Source organism: Haliaeetus albicilla, chromosome 9 (assembly GCF_947461875.1).
Source record: "Haliaeetus albicilla chromosome 9, bHalAlb1.1, whole genome shotgun sequence".
NCBI classification, from domain to species: Eukaryota; Metazoa; Chordata; class Aves; order Accipitriformes; family Accipitridae; genus Haliaeetus; species Haliaeetus albicilla.
Window position 1 is genome coordinate 19,564,742 of NC_091491.1, and position 22,940 is coordinate 19,587,681.

The window sequence follows — 22,940 nt, forward strand, 5'->3', positions numbered from 1 at the left end:
TCAGTTGGTGGCAAAGCTCCCATCATGTTGAAAAAGGAGCATGAGCTAGATCTCTTTTTGAATATATCCAAGAATATCTATTAAACTAGCCATTTTATTATGAAATGGGGTATGCCACACTTTATTTTCCTGGTTTTCTCTTTTATCACCACTCAGCTCTTTATTTCTATCATCTTAATGAGAACACTGTAATTCCCCTGGTAAAGGTGCAGTGCTGAAACACATTTTGTTCATAGCAGTGTTCTGTCAAAGTCACTCTTAAGTCTGATGTGTGCCACATGTGAAATATACTTGCTTTATTGCCTCTGGAAAGTTTTTGCCCCATCAGAATGAGTGTCCAAAATCCTCTGGTGTGAACTGAGATTTATACTTGGGTTTACTGTTCACCTTCGTATGTGGTTGTGGGAGACTGCCTTCAGTAGCATGGATGAAGGGTACATGTGGGAGAAAGGGTTGCTGAATGACCACAGTTGCATTAATGCTTATAAAGTGTGTAGAATTGTTAAGATTTTAAGAAAAGGCACAAAAAAGAATCTTGTTTCCATGAGGCTTCTCCTTCTTTTAGAAAACACTGATAGTTATAAGTTTGTGAAACGTCCTTGGCATTACTTGCAGCTTGTTATAATGGAAGGTTTTCTTCCTGGTACACTTAGTATTTGCTTATTTATGGACACACAGGCTGTTGACCTGTTGGAGGGAGTGGACTGGTCCAATGTGAGATGGACTCTGTTCCCATCTTTGTCACTCTCTGAATAGCCTAAAACAAGGCCAATTGTGCCTCAGTTTCCCCTTCTGTGGGCTGTATCATGGTATGTTTTTTTGAGGGGTAGTACTGAAAAGCTGCCATGAAAGGGAGGTAGATCACAGCCAAAGTATCAGTGAGTTATACCTTCATTTTTTCAGGCTGAATTCCACTTAAATCTTTCTTTATGTGAGGAAAAAGGCTAGAAGTTACCTTGGTTTCTGATGAACTGGGAGTTGAACCTGAAAGCTGTGCTTCTTTCACTGCTCTCATCCAGAGGCAGTCCCAAGGAGGAGGCAGGCTTTCCAGAGTCTCTGAGCAGTCATGGGCTGTAGTTCACACTTGTTGCGATAGCTGTTCCGAGCAGAAAAGCTATGCTTTTGCAGCCTGCGGCATCTCTGGAGTAAGGATGCTTCCTTCATTAATCTTCTCAGGATTTTATAGCACTCTTTCAGGCTCAGACTGTCACCAGAGGTGTTAACTTAAAGCTGGTGATGACTGTGGATGCAGGCAAGACTCATGCCAGCGGTAATATCTTTTTCTCCCCTGTCCTGGTTTCAGCTGGGATGGAGTTAACTGTCTTCCTAGTAGCTGGTACAGTGCTATGTTTTGAGTTCAGTATGTGAAGAATGTTGATAACACTACTGTTGCTCAGTAGTGTTTAGACTATAGTCAAGGATTTTTCAGCTTCTCGTGCCCAGCCAGGGGACCTGACCCAAACTGGCCAACAGTGTATTCCATACCATGTGACGTCCCATCTAGTTTAGGAACTGGGAAGTGGGGGGCAGGGATTTGCCGCTGGGGGACTGGCTGGGTGTTGGTCGGCAGGTGGTGAGCAATTGCCCTGCGCATCATTTGTACATTTCAATCCTTTTATTACTACTGTTGTCATTTTATTAGTGTTATCATTATCATTATTAGTTTCTTCTTTTCTGTTCTATTAAATCGTTCTTATCTCAACCCAGGAGTTTTACTTCTTTTCCCGATTTTCTCCCCCATCCCACTGGATGGGGGGGGAGTGAGTGAGCGGCTGCGTGGTGCTTAGTTGCTGGCTGGGGTTAAACCATGACATCTCCTCTTTTCCCATGCCTTAAATTTCTGTTTGATGCAGGACCAGCTGCCCACTCTGTAATGCCCTCCTGGGAGTAATCTATAGGCAAAAAGTCTGTTTAAACTTATTTAGTGCCTCATAAAGATGCAATCGCTGTTCCACTGCCAGATGGAAATCTATAGTTCTCATATCCGTGAGCTTCAGAAAAAGCAGTGTCCTCAGTGACTTGCATGAGCATTTGGTCCAGGTGAGTAGAAGACTGGCTTAGGTGTTCAGATCAACCTTTCCAGTAAATGTCTTGGGAAGGAATCCAAGAGTCAGCAGAGAACCTACTCTCCTCCAACACACAATCATGTTATCAAACTGAGTTGAGGGAAGAAGCCAAGTATTCCTACAATTCATATGGTCTATTCGGTTTTGTTTTTTTTTTTTTGGTTGGTTGTTTTTTTTTTTTTCCAAAAATCTCTGCTGAAAAGGCTGTGTAGTGATTTAAGTTTTTTTCATGGTCGGCTCAAGATCTGGTGATTCTGGTGTTGAACTGGATCTCAGAATGGAGAACAAGCTTAGTAAGCAATGACTCATCCTTAAAATACTGGTAGCTCTCAAGAGCTGCCTCTGGAGTACCTTATGTGCCACTGAAGTTTTGCCATCAGATTGTAATCAGAAAGTAAGAGAAAAATATTCCTCCCACACCCCTGCCCCAGTATTGCAGGACTGAGCAGTCAGTTCTTTAACCAAAGGGCAGTACTAATGAAAAGGCATTAATGTGGTAAGTGGAAACAAAGTTGGTGTGATAATAATTGCTATATAAATCAGTAAAATAAATACATCAAAATGAGTAAAAGCTTTTATAAATATTAATCATGAAAATTGGCATGAACCTGAGGATCTGTAAAAAGCAAGGATGTGTGTAAAATGCACCCTGGGCAGTAAAATAGATTTCTTTTTAAAAATGGTTTTGCTTTTAGATGGTATAAAACTAGAGCTATACTTCCAAGTATTGCAAAGTCTTTGTAATTGAATCTTTCTTCCATGAAAGCGTAAAATGACATGATAAAGATGCATATGTTTAATAATACTTCAAATACATACTCATTACTTACCAGTTTAGAGCACAGCATCTGCTTCTAGGGGAAAATATGAATTTTGGTGGATCAGAATCAATTTCCAAACAGCAGCCAAGCCCATGACATAGAATTTATACTTAGTCTCTCAATCTCTGTCAATTTGATTAGGTATCACTTTAATATGAGAGAATCATCCTGATATCTGTAAATATATCTTTATAGATATTTGTTTCATTCACATTAAGGTAACTTCTGAGCAGCACCAGTGGATGAAATGAGGTACCTAGCTAAAATGTAATGATTTATCTTCTTAAGGATAAAAAAAAAGATAGGGAAGCAAGTCTGTTACCACCTTCTACCAAGCACTTAAGTTTTAATTTTTTTTAAGGCAATATATTATCTGATGGAAAAATGCAAAATATTTCTGCACAGTATCTTGTTCTGTTTGGATCTACAAAAGTAACCTGAGGCCAAGCTAAGAGCTGGGTCCACAGGATTACCTAGTACAGACCTAGGAGGACAAGGATTTTCCCTCTTTTTGTGTCCTTCACGCTCAGAGTGGTCTTCTGTAGATGCAGGTGTGCTAAGAGACAATGTATGGTCTGGACCAGTTGCAGTCTGGACAGGGAACTGACCTGTGGTGTGTGTGGAGTAAGGGTAGCAGGACTGTGTGCCAAACTGCTCTGTCTGCTAAAAAGATAACAAGTGCCCAGAATACTTTTTTTTATGGCTGCATTTTGTCCGTTTCAAGAGCTAAATATTTTCTGTAGCAATGCTGATACTTGGAATTAGCCCTTTGTGTCTGAACTGCTTTAGCAACACTGGTCTTTAACGACCACCCTGTAGAACGTAAGGACAATATTTCTATCCCCTTTTTAGGGTATCAAATGAAACTCCGGTGGCTGTGAAGACTTTGCCAATTCCATACTGAGTCCTGTAGTCTAGTGGCATCTGATGGCAAGTAAAACTACATAGTGTAGAAGTGCAATGTAACCAATTTCACTGCTCCATGGTTTTCTTCAGCAGACGCTTCAGCTGCCTCTGGTGGATTTACTCTTGAGGTGAGAGGTTTTTGCACTTCTGTAGTAGGGTAATACCCAATGGCTCACTCTGGATTGAAGGTGGTCTCTTCTGTACAAGGTGCTGCACAGGCATGCCAAGGGCTCGCCCTAGCAGTCTTACAGATGAATTTTATAGAGTGCTTGACTGTTCTGGACCTCCTTGGGGCTCTAAGTGCTGTTGTACAGCACCAAGCACCTCAGCAGTATTTAGCAGATGATTTATGATGGAGCAACAACAACCTTGCCTCTTATTACGGATAAGCACTATGCATATACTTTCATGAGAATAAATTCACCTGTTTTATTCTTTTCAGTACATCAGTTTTAAACGATGGTTATTACTTTCTTAGTGTATTCATACATGCGTGATTAATGTATAAAGTTTTTACTCATGAAATTTCAAGGTACTAGTTCAAATAATACAGAAAGAACTTAAGACAATGGAGGAATTTTAAATATCACAGATGATACCACTAAATTTATTTGCTACTTTGTGGACTCAAAAGTCTCAGGAAGTGTCATTGGTAAATATAATATCCTCAGGTTCTTTTGTGTTTTGATAGTTGTAACGTTAGGAATAAAGAGCAAGTGTAGCCAGGCAATTGCACAGGAACTTCAGAGCTGTAGAAGACAGAAAATTATTCCCCTAAAAGTTGCCTTTAATCAGCCTTCCCCCTCTTTTCTTTTGATATGTAGTTTTTAGCCTGCTTTATATGATTCTGTACCATATTCTGCCTCTCTCTGTTCTTACTGGGTTTCCATTAATACTGGTGCTCAACGTATATATGCATTTGAAGTACGTATATATGGATTTTTGGTCTTCTGATGACTCTGCTTGCTTCCTAGGGTCACGGTCTTTCCCTCTCCAGAGTTCTTCCATCGCATGGTGGATGTGAAAGCTGTTCTGGAGGGCCATCCTTCTGAGGAGCTCATTCTGACAAAGAGCCCCTGCTCTGCTGTGCAGACCACTGTCAAGTCTTTTAAAAACAAATGAGAGACAAATTTCAGAGCTGCGTTCTGAACCTGACAATATCAGATAGGTCATGGTAGCTTTGTTTGGCAGCTAGTTAAATTGGATAGTTCGGCACATCCCTAGAAGTTAATGGTTAAATGTATTCATTGTTCCAACAAGGGCCCTATTCATAAGGGGACTGTTTTTTTATCTGCTCGTTATGCATGCATAATTCCCATTAATGCTACTGGGGGTTAAGTGTGTATAGTGAGGGGGGAGAATGAAGCTTATGTTTACACATCCATGTTTGCACTCAGAGAAGAGGTTTTGTAACACATGCGAAATCGATTGTCTTTCCACAGATCCCTTAACTTTAAGGAACTTTAAATCTCTGCTTTAAAGAGGGAATGAGAATGGGGGGAAAAAGTGACGCTTGCATAACTGACTTCTGTTTTGTGCACCATACTTTGTCAATGATTAGAAATATTACTCCAGTGCTATTATTAGAGAAGTCTTTTGAAAGTAACTATGTGCTCAGAAATTTCGGGTTTTTATTTGGGTATCAAAATAATGACTCAGAATCTTTAACTTTAGGCACAAAGTTTTGCAAACTTTTGACTCGTGTTAATCAGGGTGACAAGATTTTGTGATTTATTATACAATATGGGTACTTTCCATAGAAAACCTTCAGATTAAGATTCCTCACTCTTAGGTGCACATCAAAGTAGTGTAAAAGCCATAAAGAAGCTAAGCATTGCCTAAGAAAGCCTTTCAAGTTCCAGAAAGTACTTGAACTACTGAGGGTTTTGAAGTGCTCTAATCTCTGACATGGGTGACGTGCTAGGCTAGCACTTTTTTGTTTTGTCACAAATCATCCATGCACATAGTGCAAAGGGACCCTGACAAAGTCATTTTACTTTTGAAAAGGGCTGCTTTTTTTTCATACCATTATGTCTCCCGTTCACATCTACGTGTTTGCTTCCACTTTGTTCAGGTCTAAGTAGCAGGACATTTGCATAGTCTTCCCTTTGTTCTCAGTAAATATGGAGTAAAATGAGCAAGATCCGTGCTGTGAAATTAAAGCTCTACTCTTGAGAGATCTTAAGGGCCAAATCATCACAAAAGGCACAGCAACATAGCGCCAAAGGAGCTAGTGTCCAGAATAGCTTGCCCTGGGTGTTTGTGCTAGGAAATGTGAATAAAGGGAGAGTAATCTGGTGAAAACTGGGTGTAATTAGAAAAATACACTGCTGAAATAATAGAATAATAGAAAATAGTGCTGAAATGGACCTGAAGTGATCATCTGGTCCATTCCTGCTTCTTGCAGCCAGGATAAGCTGTGTTTAAATCAGTGATAGAAGATCACGACCTTTTTAGGCTGTTTATACCAGTGCTTAATTACTTTACTGCTTTGGGTTTTTTCTTAATGCAAAACCTAACTCTCCCTTGCTAAAATACAGGCCTTTTGCTTCTTATCCTATTTTTAACACCTTCCTCTTTGTGGTAACATTCACATATGTGACAACTGCTCTGGTTTGTTCTGCTTTGAAACAGTGCTCTCTGCATTTGCACTAGTGACAGATACAGCATTAAGTTTTTTTGTGTAAGTGAATCCAGCCTAAGTTTGGGACACATGCACCTGGAATGAATGAAGTTAATTCAAGATGCGGTGACTCGTTAAGCATCATAACTTGATTTGGTGTTTGAGCCCAAAGAATATGTTTCTTCCTCCTTTGTAAATTTTAGAGTGTTGTGTAGAAGGAATTGTGTAGCAGACATATAGTGTGGGGATATCAAATTCCATGCTCATTAAAGCAAAATAATTAGTTCGCATATTTGCCATGTGATGGTAGAGGGGAGCATGCAGAAAAAGCAGTTTTCAAGTGATCAAACTCTCAACAGCAGTTGAGTTGCAAGGTTGCTAGTGGAAAACTGTAGTGTTGTAGCACAGCAGCATAGATATACCTGGAGACATGAGGCTTACATGAAGTAGAATGTTTCAGAGCTGCAGTGGGGCATTTGCTTCTAACTTAAAAAAAAAAGTATTCACCTTAGACTTTGCTGGCAGTAGTTGACTATATTGCAGGTGTGTAGGCCGGAAGATGGAAATCAGGTTACTGAAAACAGAAGGTGGCCAAAGTTTTAGGTCTCTTGCTCTGGAAATCCTGTTTCTATTTGCAAGTCTGAGGATTTCCAGTTTTCCAGGTAAATAGCTCTGGTCCTTAACCCTCTGTTCTTCAATGTGTTACTACTTTGGGGTGTTCATTCTTGAGCAATGTTTTATTGTTACTGATGTAGGGAAGTTATTCTTGCTTTGTGGCTGAAAAAACAAAGAGATCAGGGTTGTTTATGCTTATGTCTCCAGGTGGATTTGCTCCAGCATGCTCCAAATAGCTGCAATCCAGTGCTGTGCTGCAAGCAGCGTAGCCATATGTGGCATGATGCCGTGCCTGAATTTAGATCATCCTCTACTGCTTCCAGATCAGAGCTTGTGTCTTGCCACTCCAAAGCATGGATGCCTGTCTGCAAAATACTGTATGGCTGTATTCCACATGACTTGTTCTGGGAGTCTGTGAGAGGATGAAATCTCAAAACCCTTCTGTCCTGTGTTCCTGCCCCATTGTCCTTCCATAAGGAAACAGAAGAACTGGGAACTGGAAGACTCGAGTCATGTTTTTAGAAGGGACAGGGGCTTGCTAAGTAACATTTGGGGAACAGCACCAAGGATCTTTTATGGCTGCCCTGTGTGGGCAGTTGAAATATTCCCTCCTTGCAACATGCAAGATGAATCACTTTTTCAGATGAGTTTTTCAGAAGTGCAGGGTAGCATGTGCCTTTTAGTTATCTTCTATTTTTACATGGGCAGTTAAAAGGAGAGGTGTAACGAATCTGAAGGCAGGAGAACAAGGCATACGTAGAAAAACGACTCACTTCCCAAAACAGAGTAGGGCTTTTAAAAAAAGATTGAAAACATTGCTCTCAGAGAAAGGCTTTCAAACTTCTGCTCAGAGAAGGCTTGACTTTAGTCTCCTAATCTTAGTTTTGAAGTCTGGGTAAAAATATCTCTGTTACCATTTGGAGCAGCCTGAAGTTGCATTTGGCTGAAGTATCACATTTTCAGTTTCAAGCTGCAGTAGTGAAGTTTAGTCTTCCTAACCTGGTTTACCTTAGATATGTCAGGAAATATAAACATTTGCCTTCCCTCAAAAGCAGCTGTGGTTTGGCTGTACCTGGTTGTGAGCTAAAGCTCACTGGGAGGTCCCCCTTTGCTGGTCATGGACCTGCCATACTCTGTGGCCTTCTCTCATAGAAATAAACCCCAGCTGTGATGAAAAGTGGCAGTGCTGTTTGTTGGCAGGGCTGTTGGCTTAGATTTGGAAAGTTTATTCTAGAGTCACTATCACAGGTGCCAAAACATTAGCTGAGTAGCAAGAACTGAATAGGGCCAGCTCGTGTCAGTTTGGCTGCTGCTGTATGTCTCTGATGGCTGCCATCCTCAGCCCAGCTTCCTTTCTAACTGCCTGCCTCTGGCCTTTCCAAATTTGGATTGAGTGTAGCCAGTGCTGCCTGCCAGAGTGTATAGCTGGCTTCAAACAGCTCTGTGACATGGTGGACTGCTCTGTCCATCTTGAATGGTTAGCTCTGAAGCATCAGTAATGCTGTTAGTTGTGAATGGAATTACACAAGTAAGAAGGGAAACATAATCAGTTCAATGTATTGTGAATGGTGCCTTGTTTTCAGTGATGTAAAGGAAGAAACATGATTTCTTAATTTATATAACAGGTGCATAGGATCAAAATAAAAAACAGGCTCTTGGAGAACACTGAACACGCACATAGTAAAAGGCAATCTCCACTAGGAATTGTTTGCAATGTAAGCAAACAAAAGGCAAGTATCCTCCTCTGTTACATGTGGGAAACAAAGTGTGGAGACTAAGGGACTTGCCTAAGATCAAACATAGGTTTTAGTATTGCCAAGCCTAGGAGCCCATCAAAGGTTTCCACACTGGCTTTCAAAAACTGTTGGTCTGTGATTCCAGCTTAAAGGCTTTTGGAAGATGTTCCGAAGGATCCTGCCTCTCCTCAGTTTTTGGGAAGCTGCATCTGTTTCAGAATCCATTGACCTGGCTTAAGATGTCCCAACAAGATACAGGTCTTCCTGGTAAACATACTGCTGGGGTCCAGGAGGAAGTGGTGGGATGCATCATGTGCAGCAAGCACGGCTGTTTTCCAGCATTTCGGGGTATGGCTGGTACCTAGAAATTGGGGAATGGCCCCTTCAGGTGGGATTTCATTGTGGACCTTCTTTAATGCTCCAGTTCTTCATTCCTCATTGCTACTGCCCTGGGAGAAACACCAGGTGGAATCTGCTCCTGGTACAACCAGAACTTTTTCCATGGTCTAAGTGGGTAGAACCAAAGCAAAAACAAATGAGGAAGGGCAGAAGGCCATTCCCACTCCTGACTTCAGAAGAACCATGCGCCTAAGTGGAAATACTGTCGTGGCCCTTAATTTCATGGGGGCTAAATTAGCTAGCTAATGGGCTCTTGCTGCTTTTTGGACCACTTAATACTGTTACCAACTCCTTGATGTGTTTGGGGTTTTAACTGTTTGACCTTCCATTGATTTTAATTGAATGTATGCAGCTAAAAATCACAAGTACTTGTCTGAAATTGAGTGCGTGTCACTCTAAGGTAATTAAAGTGTTTCTAAATTATAATTCTTTGTAGGTTCATTTTTCTGTTAATTTTGACTACTTTGTAATGGGAATTTGTCTGGGGTTTCCTGGCTGTGCTCTTGGAACAGGATTCACTTAAGAGTTTGACCCAAAGCCCACTGAAATCAGAGCTGTGTTAATCTCAAACTACTAAATCCCCATAGAAGCATGGAGGACAGCAGAGTGTTGTGTCTAACTGTATTTAGGTGTTTTTTATATGACTGTTCATGCCACCAGGTGTCTCCATGGACATCAGGGTGTGCTGAACCAAGCTCTCTGATATTTCTTACCTTGCCTCTTTCCTGCTCTGTGTGCAAAATATTGCTCATGTGGTCTAGCATGGAACAAGTGATCAGAGTATAAATCTAGTTTCAACCTAGACCATCAGAAACAGGCTACTGGTCTCTTGTATGTGACCTGTGGGGCTGTCAGTTGGTACTTTTGGGGTGTGGTGAATAGTGGTAGTTGCAGGCTGTTGTTTTCATTACCCTAAGTATTGTGCAGTTGTTCTGTACTTTTCAACATGGCATAACTCAGAACAAGCATTCAGCTCTGCCAGCTTTATTTGCAGGGGTGTGTGGATGTGCAGAAGAGTAGACTAGCATGGCAGTGTGGGGCCAAACTGCTGAGACAGTACTTGCAAATTTTATTTCTTCTGTGTGCTTATGCTGAATGAGTATTTATCTCCAGTTAGGCTGTCATGTATATTGGGCTCTTCCCTCTTTTGCCTGCTGTGGGTTGCCTTCCAATGCCTGTGGGTCCAATTCATGACAACAAACTCTAGTTTTACATCAGTGTCACTGCTCCTGACAGCAGTGGCATTATCTGCATAAAGAACCAAAGAAAGGGAGCAAGATGCAGAGACATTGTGATACTGTAGTCTTGCTGTTGCCTGTTTTAATTAATTACTGTGTCATGGATGATGAAGTTGAAGAATTGGCCCTAGTAAAAGGTGTCTTGCCTAGTAATCAGTTGCTTAGTTTTGGTTCAGGTCTGTAAATAATTGTTATTCCTTTTGTGTAAATAGTATCAAGAGCTCATTGTGCTTTTCTTCAAATTTTGGGGTATTTCACCCAGGTTTTTAAAGTTTTCCCATTTCTTCTCCCCAAAAATAAATAAATAAAATGGAAAGAGGTATGGAATCCTAAAGAAATTAGTTCAAATACCGATGAAAGCTGTGATAGAAACTGTCCAGTAAGCCTGTGTATAACCTAACTTTTGTGCATGACTTGAGAGTGAGAAATGGCCAAACTGGTCAAAAGCATTTGGGATATAAAATTAACACTTAAAGGAACATGGATACATATTTTTAAAGGAAATACAACATGTTGTCTGAGCACTTGGCTTCGTGTATGATTTCCAAGTGAGATGGCAAAAATGGAAGTATTCAAATCTTGGGGGGAAGGGAGCGTTGGGGATTTGTTATTCCTCACTTCTCCAATATTATTCTTGCCATTTCCCCTTCTGAGGCTGTGCCCCAAATATCTAATAGTCCCTTGGTTCCTTTATATTTTTCTTTGCTTTTGTTTCTTGTTCCAGTCTAACCTTACAGATTTTTATGTTGACAGATAAAATGAAAAAGAATAAGAAATACAATTGAACATGAATGTATTAATATCTTTGAAATTTTCTGTGCTATGCCACCTTACATGGATCTCACCACAGCAGGTAAAGCATATCTGGAAGCAGTTCCTATTAAAAAAAAAAGTCATCTGTCATTGGTAAAAAAGTTGGTGTTAACATCTGAATTATTGTTAGGCTTCAAAGTTGAGATGAATGAGGCAATTCACACCTCTCATAAAGCTATTTTATTTCATTTCCCTGTAGAACTAGATAGGCAGCCTTGTATTGATTTGCATTTGGAAGTTTTCTTTATAACTGTACAGGGCTAGACACCTACATCTTTTGTTTAAAAACAACTTCAGTTTTGCTGTAAACACTATAACCTACAGAGTGCTACATAGCTGTGTTTCAGTTTAGGTTTTCCATCGCATGTGGTTTCTGTGGCACTTTCTTCAGGTACTGTAAGGCAGAGTTCTGTGGCAATGAAATGCTTTCCCCACTGGGGAGCAGAAATGCAGTTCTTAGTTTATTGTTGTCCTTGGATGATATGGAGCAGGAAGATCTACTGGACTCCTAGAAAATATTTTGTATGTATTTATGACTTTTGTTGGTAGAAAAAATGTATGGGATCTTCTACTGTGAGTGTGGTGAGACATAATGAAAGATGAGTCATAGTAGACTCTAAGTTAATGAAAGTTCTTGTAATTTTTCTCTCACCTCTGCATTGCAATTATACACATTGTCCCAGGAAAGTTGACGCAGTTGGCATTACAGTAAATAATGTAGAACCCCCCTTGATGTAGACTCACTGACCACTATCAGCCTAGATTGTTTTAAAGTGTACTTTATGTGCATCAGTCTAGTTTTCATGTTTTTATATCAATTCTAGGAGGAAAGAGAAGGATGGATTCTCAAGCATGTAAATCTTTTGAATTTGTGTGTACTGCGGAGTTAGCAAGCCCTTTAGCATTTACAATCTTACTGTCAGCAAGTCTCCCAGGTAGGCCCATATTCAAAGAATTTGTCTCACGTAGCACTGGGCTGATGTGAAGTTATTTCACTTAATCAGCATTAAACAATTTATCACTCATCTATAGGAGTGCAAGATCTGGAGGTAATGACCACTGTGCTCTCCCTTGAGTATGGCAGCTAGTGCTTGCCCTGCTCAACATGTGGCACCAAGCTGAGTCTCCTCAGCTGCTCAGTTTTAAACATTAACAATTTGGACTGAGATTCTGTAAGGTGGGTTTCATGCCTTCTGCTACTGAAATTTTGCTGTTTCTGAGATCAGGGCTGGTGGGGGGAAGACCTGAGGGAGGGAATAGTGAACTGTGGGAGGTTCATCACCCTTTTTTTGTTCCTTAAGGAGAGTATTTAGGAGCAGTAGTGCTATGGCCATTTGGCATTGACACTAAAGACGCATCTTCCAACATCCTACTGAAAACCAGGCTGTTTAGAGAACCACTGGAAAGTCTCTAATTGTAGGTGCTTTGTAGACATGCTAAAGGATTTTCCATTCCTGTGTACATGTACTATCTCTTCTTGTCACTCCAGTGTACCAAACTGAAGACCAGGTCCTCCCCTGTAAGCCAGCTGGATCAGTGAGGGAGAATTTTATGGCCCCCAGCTGCTCGGCATCACCCACTGCTGTGACAGTACCTTGTGGGAGCTCTCTGCCTTGCTCCATGCATAATTAGACCAGTTAAGGGAAATAATCTATTAAAAACAGCCTGGTTGAAGATGCCTGGGGCAGATTAGGGAGTGCTCATGGGAACCCTGTCAGAGGTCTGGTAGCAGGCATGAGGCAAGCAATAGTGGTTGCAGCTGCCACCTTAGCTGCTCACCTTCAGCCTTCTAGGTACAGCCTAGAAGTTCAGGAACAGTTCAAAGGAACAACTGAGAAAATCGGGGATGAGTGGCAAGAGTAGGTCTCTCCCTGCAACTACAACTGCTCTGCTTCTCCAGGACATCCCACAGATATGCAAGTGGTTGGAGGAAGGCAGGCAGAAGGATATGAAGGCAGAAGAGTGGCCATGGGGAAGAACAGTAGAAGAGGACCTTGTCTTCTTGGGTGAAGGAGGATGAGAAGTGGTCAGAAAAGGGAGTTGGGAGTAAAGGGAGGAAGTGGCTAGTTAATGGTTGTATAGGTTTCAGTGAGTGGAGGGACGTTCAGTTTAGGGCACAGTCAGATGTGTTCTGTTTCTTGAGTCCGGGCATGAGGCAGGTTCTATGGGGGTACAAGCTGAGGTGAAAAAGCTAATGAGTCTAGGCATGCAGTAACCTATGGTGTAGGGCAGAAGGTGCTTTGGAAACTAGGCCAAAAATCAGAATACAAGAGCAGTGAGGACCGGGCAAGTGACAGAGGGAAGTGGGAAAAACTCGGACGAAAAGTACTTAGCAACAGTCCTAACAACACTGCATAGTGCAGATGCTGCCCTGAAGACCTGTATATTTTGGAGAGTTCCTGCTCTGGAAGCTGATCAGGGCCAATGTCTGATGGTCTCCAGCAGTCCTGCAAGCTGTGGCACTTGCTAATGCTGCCAGCTCTCTGGAGTCCTGACATCTAGTGCGTCTTGCTGTTCCCCTTCCTTTCCCATTCAAGGTTTCCACTCCCCTTGAATTTGCTGGCATAGTTCCAGTGCAATCAAAATGGTCCTCCCATTTTGTGGGGTTTCTATAATTTTTTTTTTTTTTCAAATCTACTCAAGAACTCTTGAGCTAATGCAAGCTATTTGACTTGGCTAGAGTTGGAAGTAGCTACACATGCTAGTAGTTACGTTAGTACGTCATCTAAGTGGTGCTTGATAAAACTGGAGGTGTTTATCTTTTAGCCTTGATTATTTCAACTGGAATAGCATATCCGGTCATGGCCTTAGTGATGCTTCAGTGTCTTTTAGAATAACAGTGAGAATGTAAAGTCCTCTGATCAAGTTAAAAGATATCTGTGTTAATATACAATATGAAACAAGGGATCAGGAGAAAGGAAATTTTCGTGGCTTGTATTTTCCAAACTGCACTTGTAAGTTGTCATGCTGGATATGTGTGTGTTGTCAAGCTGCGTATAGACAGAAGGCACAAACTCAAGCTCTGCTTGGTATTTCTTCAGCTTTTTGGCTTTATAGGGACTGTTAACATACTGTTTGTCTATGTAATCTTTATATTAAAGCTGATAGTGGGATTATTTTAACAAAACAGAGGGAAGAGTTAGAAACAAATTGGAAAATTCTTTCTGACTAGTCAGAAAATGTGTGTGGGAGGGCCTGGTCACAGTTTACCTGAGGCAGGAAGAACAGACATCACCCTTTGACTTAGAGAAACAGTCTCTGCTCCCTGGAGCCTACCTGGATGTTACCCCTTGCTCATGGGAGCAGAAGGTTTATAGGGTTAGTTGCTATTTAATGTACCACAGTCATTTGCACCAGTGCATAACAGTGTGCGCCAATCAGTCTGTTGCACTTGCTTGTTGATTTTTCTGGTAATTCCTGGCATGCGCTACTTCAAGTGTAGTAACTACCATATTTTAAACATTGGCAAATCAGATAGTAGCTGTTTGACTATGCACACATTGTGCTTGATGAGTTTAATATGCTTTATATGTCTTTCTAGTTGAAAACATTTTATTAGTTGCAATGGGACTGAGCTGTGGTGTGAGGTTGTGCACAGCGAGTTGTGCTCCCTGCTAGGTGAAGGATGCTTTGTGTTTTTGTGGATGAGTGTTTCTTGATAGCAGCTGCTGAAGGTAGTGATGGGTTTAGAACTGTTGGGGCACAAGCGTTACATAAAGAGAGGACTTCACAAACTTCTGGCAGCCTAGGGTGGCTGGATTCCCATTCCCTGGTGTGGCTGTGCTAGTGTGGGCTTTTCTTATTGCCATGGTTTCGCCCCAACCAGCAACTAAGCACCATGCAGCTGCTTGCTCACTTCCCCCCACTCAGTGGGATGGGGGAAGAGAATTTGGGGGGGGTGGGAAGTAAAACTCGTGGATTGAGATAAGAACAGTTTAATAGGACAGAAAGGAAGAGAATAGTAATTATAAAATTACAATAATACTAATAAAAGAATTGGAATATACAAAACAAGTGATGCACAATTGCTCACCACTTGCCAACTGATGCCCAGTTAGTTCCTGAGCAGTGATCCACCCTCTCCCCTGCTGGCCAGCTCCCCCCAGTTCATATACTGGGCATGACATCACATGGTATGGAATATCCCTTTGGCCAGTTTGGGTCAGCTATCCTGGCTGTGTCCCCTCCCAGCTTCCTGTGCCCCTCCAGCTTTCTTGCTGGCTGGGCATGAGAAGCTGAAAAATCCTTGACTTAGTCTAAACATTACTTAACACACTGATGTTTTCAGTTGTTGCTATCAACCTTATTCTCATACTGAATCCAAAACATAACACTATGCCAGCTACGAGAAAGAAAATTAACTCTATCCCAGCTGAAACCAGGACACTCATGCATCAAGTATTTGCAGGGGGAGCCCTGGTTAGAAATTGCTTCCTTTTTCATTTGATTTGCCTTTCTCCTCTAAATTAGTTGGGTTTTAATTGCTGAATTTTCCTTTAACTGAGGCAGCAGCTGCACCAGACAGATGAGTCTCAAGAAGGACGAAGTGTTGGCTCCTGTTCAGCTGGGCCAGACACAATGCAAGGTACTTTTGGCACCTTCCTCTGTGTTACTAAGGCATAATCAGTCTTGGAGTCTTTGATGGCATTTGTACGACATTAAAATCTTGGGCTTTGGACTAAGCTTGGTTTGGAAATACTGCTGAAAAGTTTGTCAAAATACAAAAGGAATAAAAACTTATCAGAAGACAGATTACACTGAGCTCGCTTTCTGATCATGCTTAGGAGTATTCTGTGCAGTGGAAGCTATAGGCTCAGCTTGTTTAAAAAAAAAAATCATCCTGTCTGAAAAAGTTGATGGAGGTAGATTGATTAGTGTGTGTTAAAAGTCTGGCTTTTTGGTTTCAGAGTATAGCTTTTACAGTGTGTACAGCATTTTAAAGACAGTGCAGAGCATTTGAAATATCCACTGCATGTTAGAAGAACTGGTAAATTACATAGTCAGCTAACAAAATGAATATATATTTAGCTTCTCCAAGAAGATAATTTTATTTGCTAAACAGGCCTCTCTTTGCTTTTAGGAACTTAAACTAATTCAGCTAGCTTTAATGGCCAAAGTCTCTTTTTTTATTTGTACCAAAGTTCAGCATGGAGCCCAAAGCCTCTGCTGATTTAAAACAAAAAAAATCCCCAAGCAACACACACCAAAATACTCCACAGCTGATTTCAGTAGAACTGGCCAGATGGACATCAGGTAAGGATGCATAGTTTTCTGTGCATTTGGCACCTTACGTAATTTATAATTGTGACAGGAGGTGTTTGAAGGTGATGCCTTTGGTATGTATTAAGTCTTCTAGGGTTGCAGAGCAGTTTTGATAAGGATCGTTGTTGCTTTCTAAAATACTCATGCTTTAGACTCAAGTGTAGTATAATTTTTCTTGCTCTTTTGAATGTTACTGTTTTTCAAAGTGAAGCAAGATACTTTATGCTGGTTGGTTTTTTTTTGTTTTTTTTTTTTTTTGTAAAAACAGTAAGGTTGTAAAGTCCATAGTTTTACCACTAAAAAAGAAAAATCCTAGCCACAGTTTTAACCAGTACTCAAGGGAAAAACAGACTTGAATGGAAAAATAATGTACATAATCATCAGAGTAATCATTCCATCTGATCTGAAGCAGAGAATTGATTTGGTTTAGGAAAGCTATAAACCTTTTAGAGTTGAAGCCCAGCCATGTACAGTGGAAGGTGTTCTGCTTTGTCAGTAAGTTCATGCACAAGAAAATGAAATAGAGGTGTCTTGGGATGCTTCACATCTATGGCATAGAGTTAGAGTCTAGCAGAGGGCTCCCATCATGGTCAGGGGGCTGGAACACATGTTGGAGTAGAGAGCTGCGTTTGTTCAGTTGTAGGAAGAGAAGATTAAGGGAGATTGTACTGTTATCTTCAACTGCCTGTTGGCAGGAAATGAAGTGGAGCCAGATTCTTGCAGGCACACAGTGATGCGCTAAGAAGCAATGGACACAAGCTGGAATGTGGGAAATTCTCATTAGATATAATTTTTTAATTTACTTGTTTTTTTACCATAAGGGTGGTGAAATATTGGAACAGGGGCCCTGAGAAGTTGTGGGATCATCCGTCCTTGGAGATGCTTGAAACTTGGCTGGATGAAGCCCTTATATAGTTTGACCTGTTTTAAGGGGAAGGTTGAACCAGAGGTTTCTTCCAAACTAAATTATTAGTTAGGAAATAAGAGGCAGCTTGGGGAAAGCAGGTAGGAAAGTCCTAGAGAGAAATTAGCAGGATCAATTGCTGAAATAATGCTGTTGGTAAGTTTTCTTCCCTCATTCACAAATGGTGAATTTTCTCTGGTGTATAGAATGGCTTTGTTCCTAAACTTCAAGGAGGAGTTTGCCCTTAAGGTTGTCTCCCTATTGCTGATGGGCAGTGCACATACTAAGTAGAGGTGATTGCCACAGTGCTGTGGTGCGCTCTCTGTCTCTGAGGTGAGAGCTGTGGTGCGCAGCCTGTCTCTCAGCATTGTTCGTGCAGTGTGCTGCACGGTCACCACTGGGTTGCTGTGTTCCTTCCTTCTTTTTCTGTTGGAGACGGTATTTTACATTAGGATGAAAGAGGTGAGAAACTAAAATTAGTATCAGAGTTAAAGATTTTACTAGTCAGATCTAATTGAATCTCAGCACCCAGGCATGTATAGTACTGAAAACGTTTATTAGGCTTCTATAATTGTGTTAAAATTGATACCCCCAGGCTAGTATTGAAGCAAGTGAAATTGCCAAGGTCTGTGCATGACAGTACTGCCTTGATAATAGTACTGCTAGGGGAGTGGGCTTTGCTCTTTGCTGGCCTTTTAATGCTCTGTGTTTCACATCAGGCTCCTTAACTGTCAGGGGCTTAGTGCTGTTTCTATTTGAGTGCCTTCTGCATCATTTTGGCTCTGGACCAACAAAAAATTAATCTTCAGGCTCCTGGAGTATTCATCTGAGGAGATAGCTGGGTGAGGAATCCCAGGAGTGCAGTTCCAGCTGAGATACCCGTATTCTTCTTAAAGCTTTCTGGAGGAGATGCAGGTTTCTGTGGTGCCTTGGTTCAAACGGGAATGCTAGGCACAGCACTGATAGCTGTGTGTAGCTTCCTTGCCAGGAGCGGAATGTAGTCAGCACGGAGCGCTCTGTATTTCAAACCCTTTTGATACAGGTCTGAGCTTTGCTTTAAAAGCCTTTCAAAAAAAATTCAGAGGGCTGCTCTAATGAGAAATGCTCTGAGTGACAGCAGCCTGGCACTGCAGTTGCGAAGTAACATTTTACAACCTCTCTGCTCAGACACTTATTTGCAAACTGACTTAGCTGCTCAGCAGTCTGTCCTATAATTTCATATATGCTTTGTGGTGCTAGCTCAGAGAATTGGTCCTTCCCAGACCCACAGTTCCTTGTGACAGAACAAACATATGTTTATGGGGTGAACTGGATCAGGGAACCAATCCAAGTGAAAATTAGCCTGGCCAAGAAGCTAATTTCAACCTGGGACAGCTTCTCTGGCAGATGAGAGCAGGCGAGTGTGCCCAGCCGGTGACGAGCACGCAGCCCTCCTGCTGCTGCTTTTAGCAGCCTGCTGGCTTATGCCAGTGTGTGGTGGTGGCAGGGTTTAGGACTTCAGATTTGAGTGGGCAGAACTGTGTTTTCCTATTTTTGAGATTATACTGAAGTGTGAAACAAATCTACTTCCAAAACTGTATCCTCAGTCAGCCCAGTCTGTGATAACTTTGATGTTTGCTTGTGAACTGATATAAAAATGTAGGTAAATTGAAATGTTTCACTTTGGTTTTGACCTTTTTGGTGTAAATTAGCTGCACTCTCAAATGAGAGTTGTTGTAAACTGGAAGCAACATTTTCAAGTCAAATGAGATGTTTCTTTCAACTAGCTTGGTGTTTTTATTTTTTTCCTGGCAAGGGAGATTTATTGAAGATCCTCCATGCAGTTTTGGTCTCAATGAGCTATTGACCCGGAGCTGGCACTGAGCAGAGTCTGGTTGTTTGGATGTCTTGCTACTGATTTATTTATTTATTTATTTTTAGCATGCATCCTTGTACCCTCTTGTTTTTCACCATTGCCAACTGTATGTGGAGTCTTGCTATGTGTTAAACTGCAAGGCCAGATGATGAGGATTAATGCAGTGTAATTGCTCATTAATATTTCTGTCCCAAGGCCTGGTCCAGGTGCTTTACAGTGGCCTGGGTGAAATCCTCTGGAGGAATATGGCCTTTTGGAGTATCAGGGCTGTTTCCATCCATTTGTGACCTCTAGTCTCATTGTTGCTGTGTGGGGAGGGATTGCTATCACTATTTACAGTGATTTAAAACCAGAGATCCTCTTGGGCCCAGAGGGAACTAAACATGTTAACACTAGAGAGAAGGGGGGTGGGAGGGTGGGGAAGGCCACTCCAGCTACCATAGCTTTTAGAAAACTCGAATGCCTTTTTTTTTTTTGGGGGGGGGGGTGAGGGGGGCGAGCTGCTCAGAAGTCCGAAGATTTTTGAGAGGCTTCTCCTAGTGTAAGAGGTGAATAGGTAGTTCCTTAAGGCACTACAGAGGTGACTATTGGGTCCTAATTTGAGGCACGGTTTTCACTCAGATGTTCAAGTTATGATGCCCTTAGCACAAAGTGTACAGTGGAAATGTTCCCTCTTTGAATGCGCATCTTCAGTGATTCTGCTATGCCCTTGACTGTTCAGATGATTTTGTGCCCAATGGTCTTGAGTGTAAAATAAGTTAGCAGCTGATAATATGATGTTATCCAGATTTAGGTCGTTAGGAAACAGTCATGAATTGGTGTCCTTGAGACAATAACTGAGTTTTGCAGTGTCATTCCTTATGGGTTGTGTTCTGTTTCAAAATTTTAAACATGGTGGTTGTTTTGGCATTAAGAAACATTTTTTATTTTTATGGTGTAAGTTGGAAGGTTTTCTAATTAATGTTTTTTCTTGTTTGCTTTAAGAGTCAGATTTACAGATCTGTCAACATGGAGCACCAACATGTTGTACCAAAAAGATGGAAGAAAGCTACCAGGCAGCTGTTCGAAGGGAGAGGACTCAAAGTATCCAGGCACTGAACTTTGAACTGAAATACATGATTGTTGGTCATATCACAGCTTTTCAAGGTAGGAACTTTTGAGGTACTGCAGTCCTATGGGTAGTTTATAAAAGTATCCTCTGTAGTCAAAAGGAAAAGCTCTTTGTTTTGCTTCTAATTTCTCTTGCACGCTGTAGTCAGTGGCTTATTGTTTACTTCCCTGTTCTTTGATGATCCTGCTTTTGGAAAAAGGTGGTGGCACTTAGTGTTGACTGGTATTTTAAGTATCTGCCAAACTCTAGGAATAGGTTTAAGCTTAGCCTTTGTTCACGGGATCATTTTAAAAAAAGATTGGCACGGATTTTTTTCAAGGCATTTTCAAATGTCATTTAGGTGCCTGATGGTTGGTTATGCTTTTTGATGTTCTCTTGTGTTGCCAAACCATTTACAGGTATAGAATGTTAAATGAAAATACATTTATTTGTTTGATGCTGAAGAATATGTGCTCTAACTGATACGTCAACTGAGAACACAGCTCGCTCTGTGTCAAAATGTGTCACTACCTGGCAGGTCACATGAAGAGTGATCTGTTTTCAAGAATTATCGCCACACAGTTAAACATGAATGCATGAAGGAACCTTGTCTGTTCTTTTAATTCTTGCTGTTCTCAAAGCTACCTTGCTCTAACAGGTTGATGTAAGTCTACGTAATTTCTTCATACAGATGGTTATTGTACTACTACAGGGAGGAAAATGCTTGTGTAGGATTGTGCACTATACAGTGTTGAGCACTGGAGACTTTTTTTTTTCTAGAAGGGCATTTAAGCATATGCCATGAACTCTAAATAGGAGAGTTGAGTGATTAAATCAATCATTGCGTGATGAATCCAGCTTACTGACTTCTGTGGGCCTAATTAAGTGCTTAATTTTAACTCACTGCTTTGCTGTATTTAGTGCTGAGCACCCTCATGGAATGGGTTTTGACAACAAGCCAGTAGTTATTAAAATACCAAGTGTTGAAGTCCATATGATTAAGCCTATTGTTACAAGGCAGTCTTTATCAAATAGTAGCTTTTTTGTCTAGTTTCTTCCATTTGAGTGAAAATACTATAACTAAAAGATGTGATTGACAGGTAATAAGAGATAGCATATTATCTAAAATTGACAATAAGTAATGGCAGAAGTCTGAGAGACATGCAAGGGCAAGATAAAAATTTTCTTCTGCTTTTGGTCGTTTACCTCTCTTTCCCCTGTTCTGTACCTATGAGTGAAAAAAGGCATTTTGGTTTATTTTACAATTAATCTTTGAAAATTTTTAATATCCCCCCATTATTAAAAAATTTGGAGGGCAGGAGCACTGTAGTAAAAGGGTGACTTGGCATTGTTAAATGCTGGTAAGTTATTCAAGCAATCTTTCAGTATCGTGACTGAATAAAGACAAGGTCAGAATAGATTAACCTATTAGCCCCTTTGGGTCAAGCCAGTGGCTTTATTGTCCATTGCTGATGAAGCCTTTTGATGGAATGAAAGAAGTAGTTAGACATTTCACACAGTTTAAATTTACAAGCATTTTCTGGAAGTGGGTAAATTGGTTGTTTGTAATTTGTTATGGCTGGCCTTCTGTCTACATTAGGTGGGAACACTTGAAAAATGTAACTTTTCTCTTTTGCATTGGGAGCTGCTTTTGTTCTTTGGTTTTGTCCCAGGTGTCAGTGAAAAGCCTCTCTCTTTATCTTGTGCTGTATAGACATGCTGTTGCTAAGAGTAGTACTATGTGAGACATTTACTTAGAGGGAAGATCTTTGCATTGAATTAACTCTGTCCTTTTGGTCTGTTTTTGTTTGTTGTGATTTTGAATGATAAAGTGTAAGTGTGCCAAAAGCATGTTCAAAGTCTGAGAAAATAAATATCCTTATTTCAGAAGCTTTCATGTGCCTCTTAGATTTCATGTTTCCTGCAGCAGTGAGAACTGGCTCAGAGTTGCTAAAAAAAATAGCAGTTTATTAATTTGTGTGCAGTAATGTTTACTTGTACAATTTTCATGCACAATTTACTTTCTTTTATATATACACATTTTTAGTACTGTTAGGTGTGATCAAAGCCATGTTTAGCCTTGCTGCCTACTGTTGAGGAATTCTTAACTGCTTTTTACGTACTTCTAGCAGACAATACTGTTAATATACCCATACTGATGAAATAATTTTCAAGGACTAATATGGTATAAGAAATGGATTTTCAGGAGTCCAGCTCTGAGAACATAGTTGTGGGAATTACATTTCAGTGGGAAAACACAGCAACTTTTGGGGGGAAGGGAGGAGACAGAGAATATGTGTGTGTGTGTGTTTAAGTTCTCATCTCCTTATTTTCTTTCATGAAAGTCAAAAGACACTTAGTTCTGAGGACCTGCAATTAAATACTACAATACTACAAGTATGAATAGGAAAGAGCTTTCTCTGTGAGTAGGAATTTTGATGTAAGTTCAGTTAAATGTTCCCTCTACACTGCCTGGGTACTGCAGTTGACTGTGGACATTTTGGACTTGAGATTTTATTTTGGTTTTTCTTCTTGAAATTGAAAATGTTATTTAAGTAGCTTTGCCCACAGCTGAAATAAGACAATTTTCACAGGTGCTGGATTTAGTTGAG

General features: G+C 40.8%; 1 protein-coding gene across 3 annotated transcripts in view; it reads left to right on the plus strand.

The window, feature by feature from the left end:
- LOC104325614 (glypican-5-like) overlaps nucleotides 1-22,940 on the plus strand; it is a 423,584-nt gene that overhangs the window by 4,741 nt on the left and 395,903 nt on the right. For 2 of the 3 annotated variants that reach the window (XM_069792019.1, XM_069792020.1), the window contains exon 2: nucleotides 20,223-20,384. The exons of the other annotated variant lie outside the window; for it this stretch is intronic. In XM_069792019.1, coding sequence (XP_069648120.1) covers nucleotides 20,223-20,384 — 162 coding nt within the window. The remainder of the gene's footprint in view (nucleotides 1-20,222; nucleotides 20,385-22,940) is intronic. 3 annotated transcript variants of the gene reach the window in all.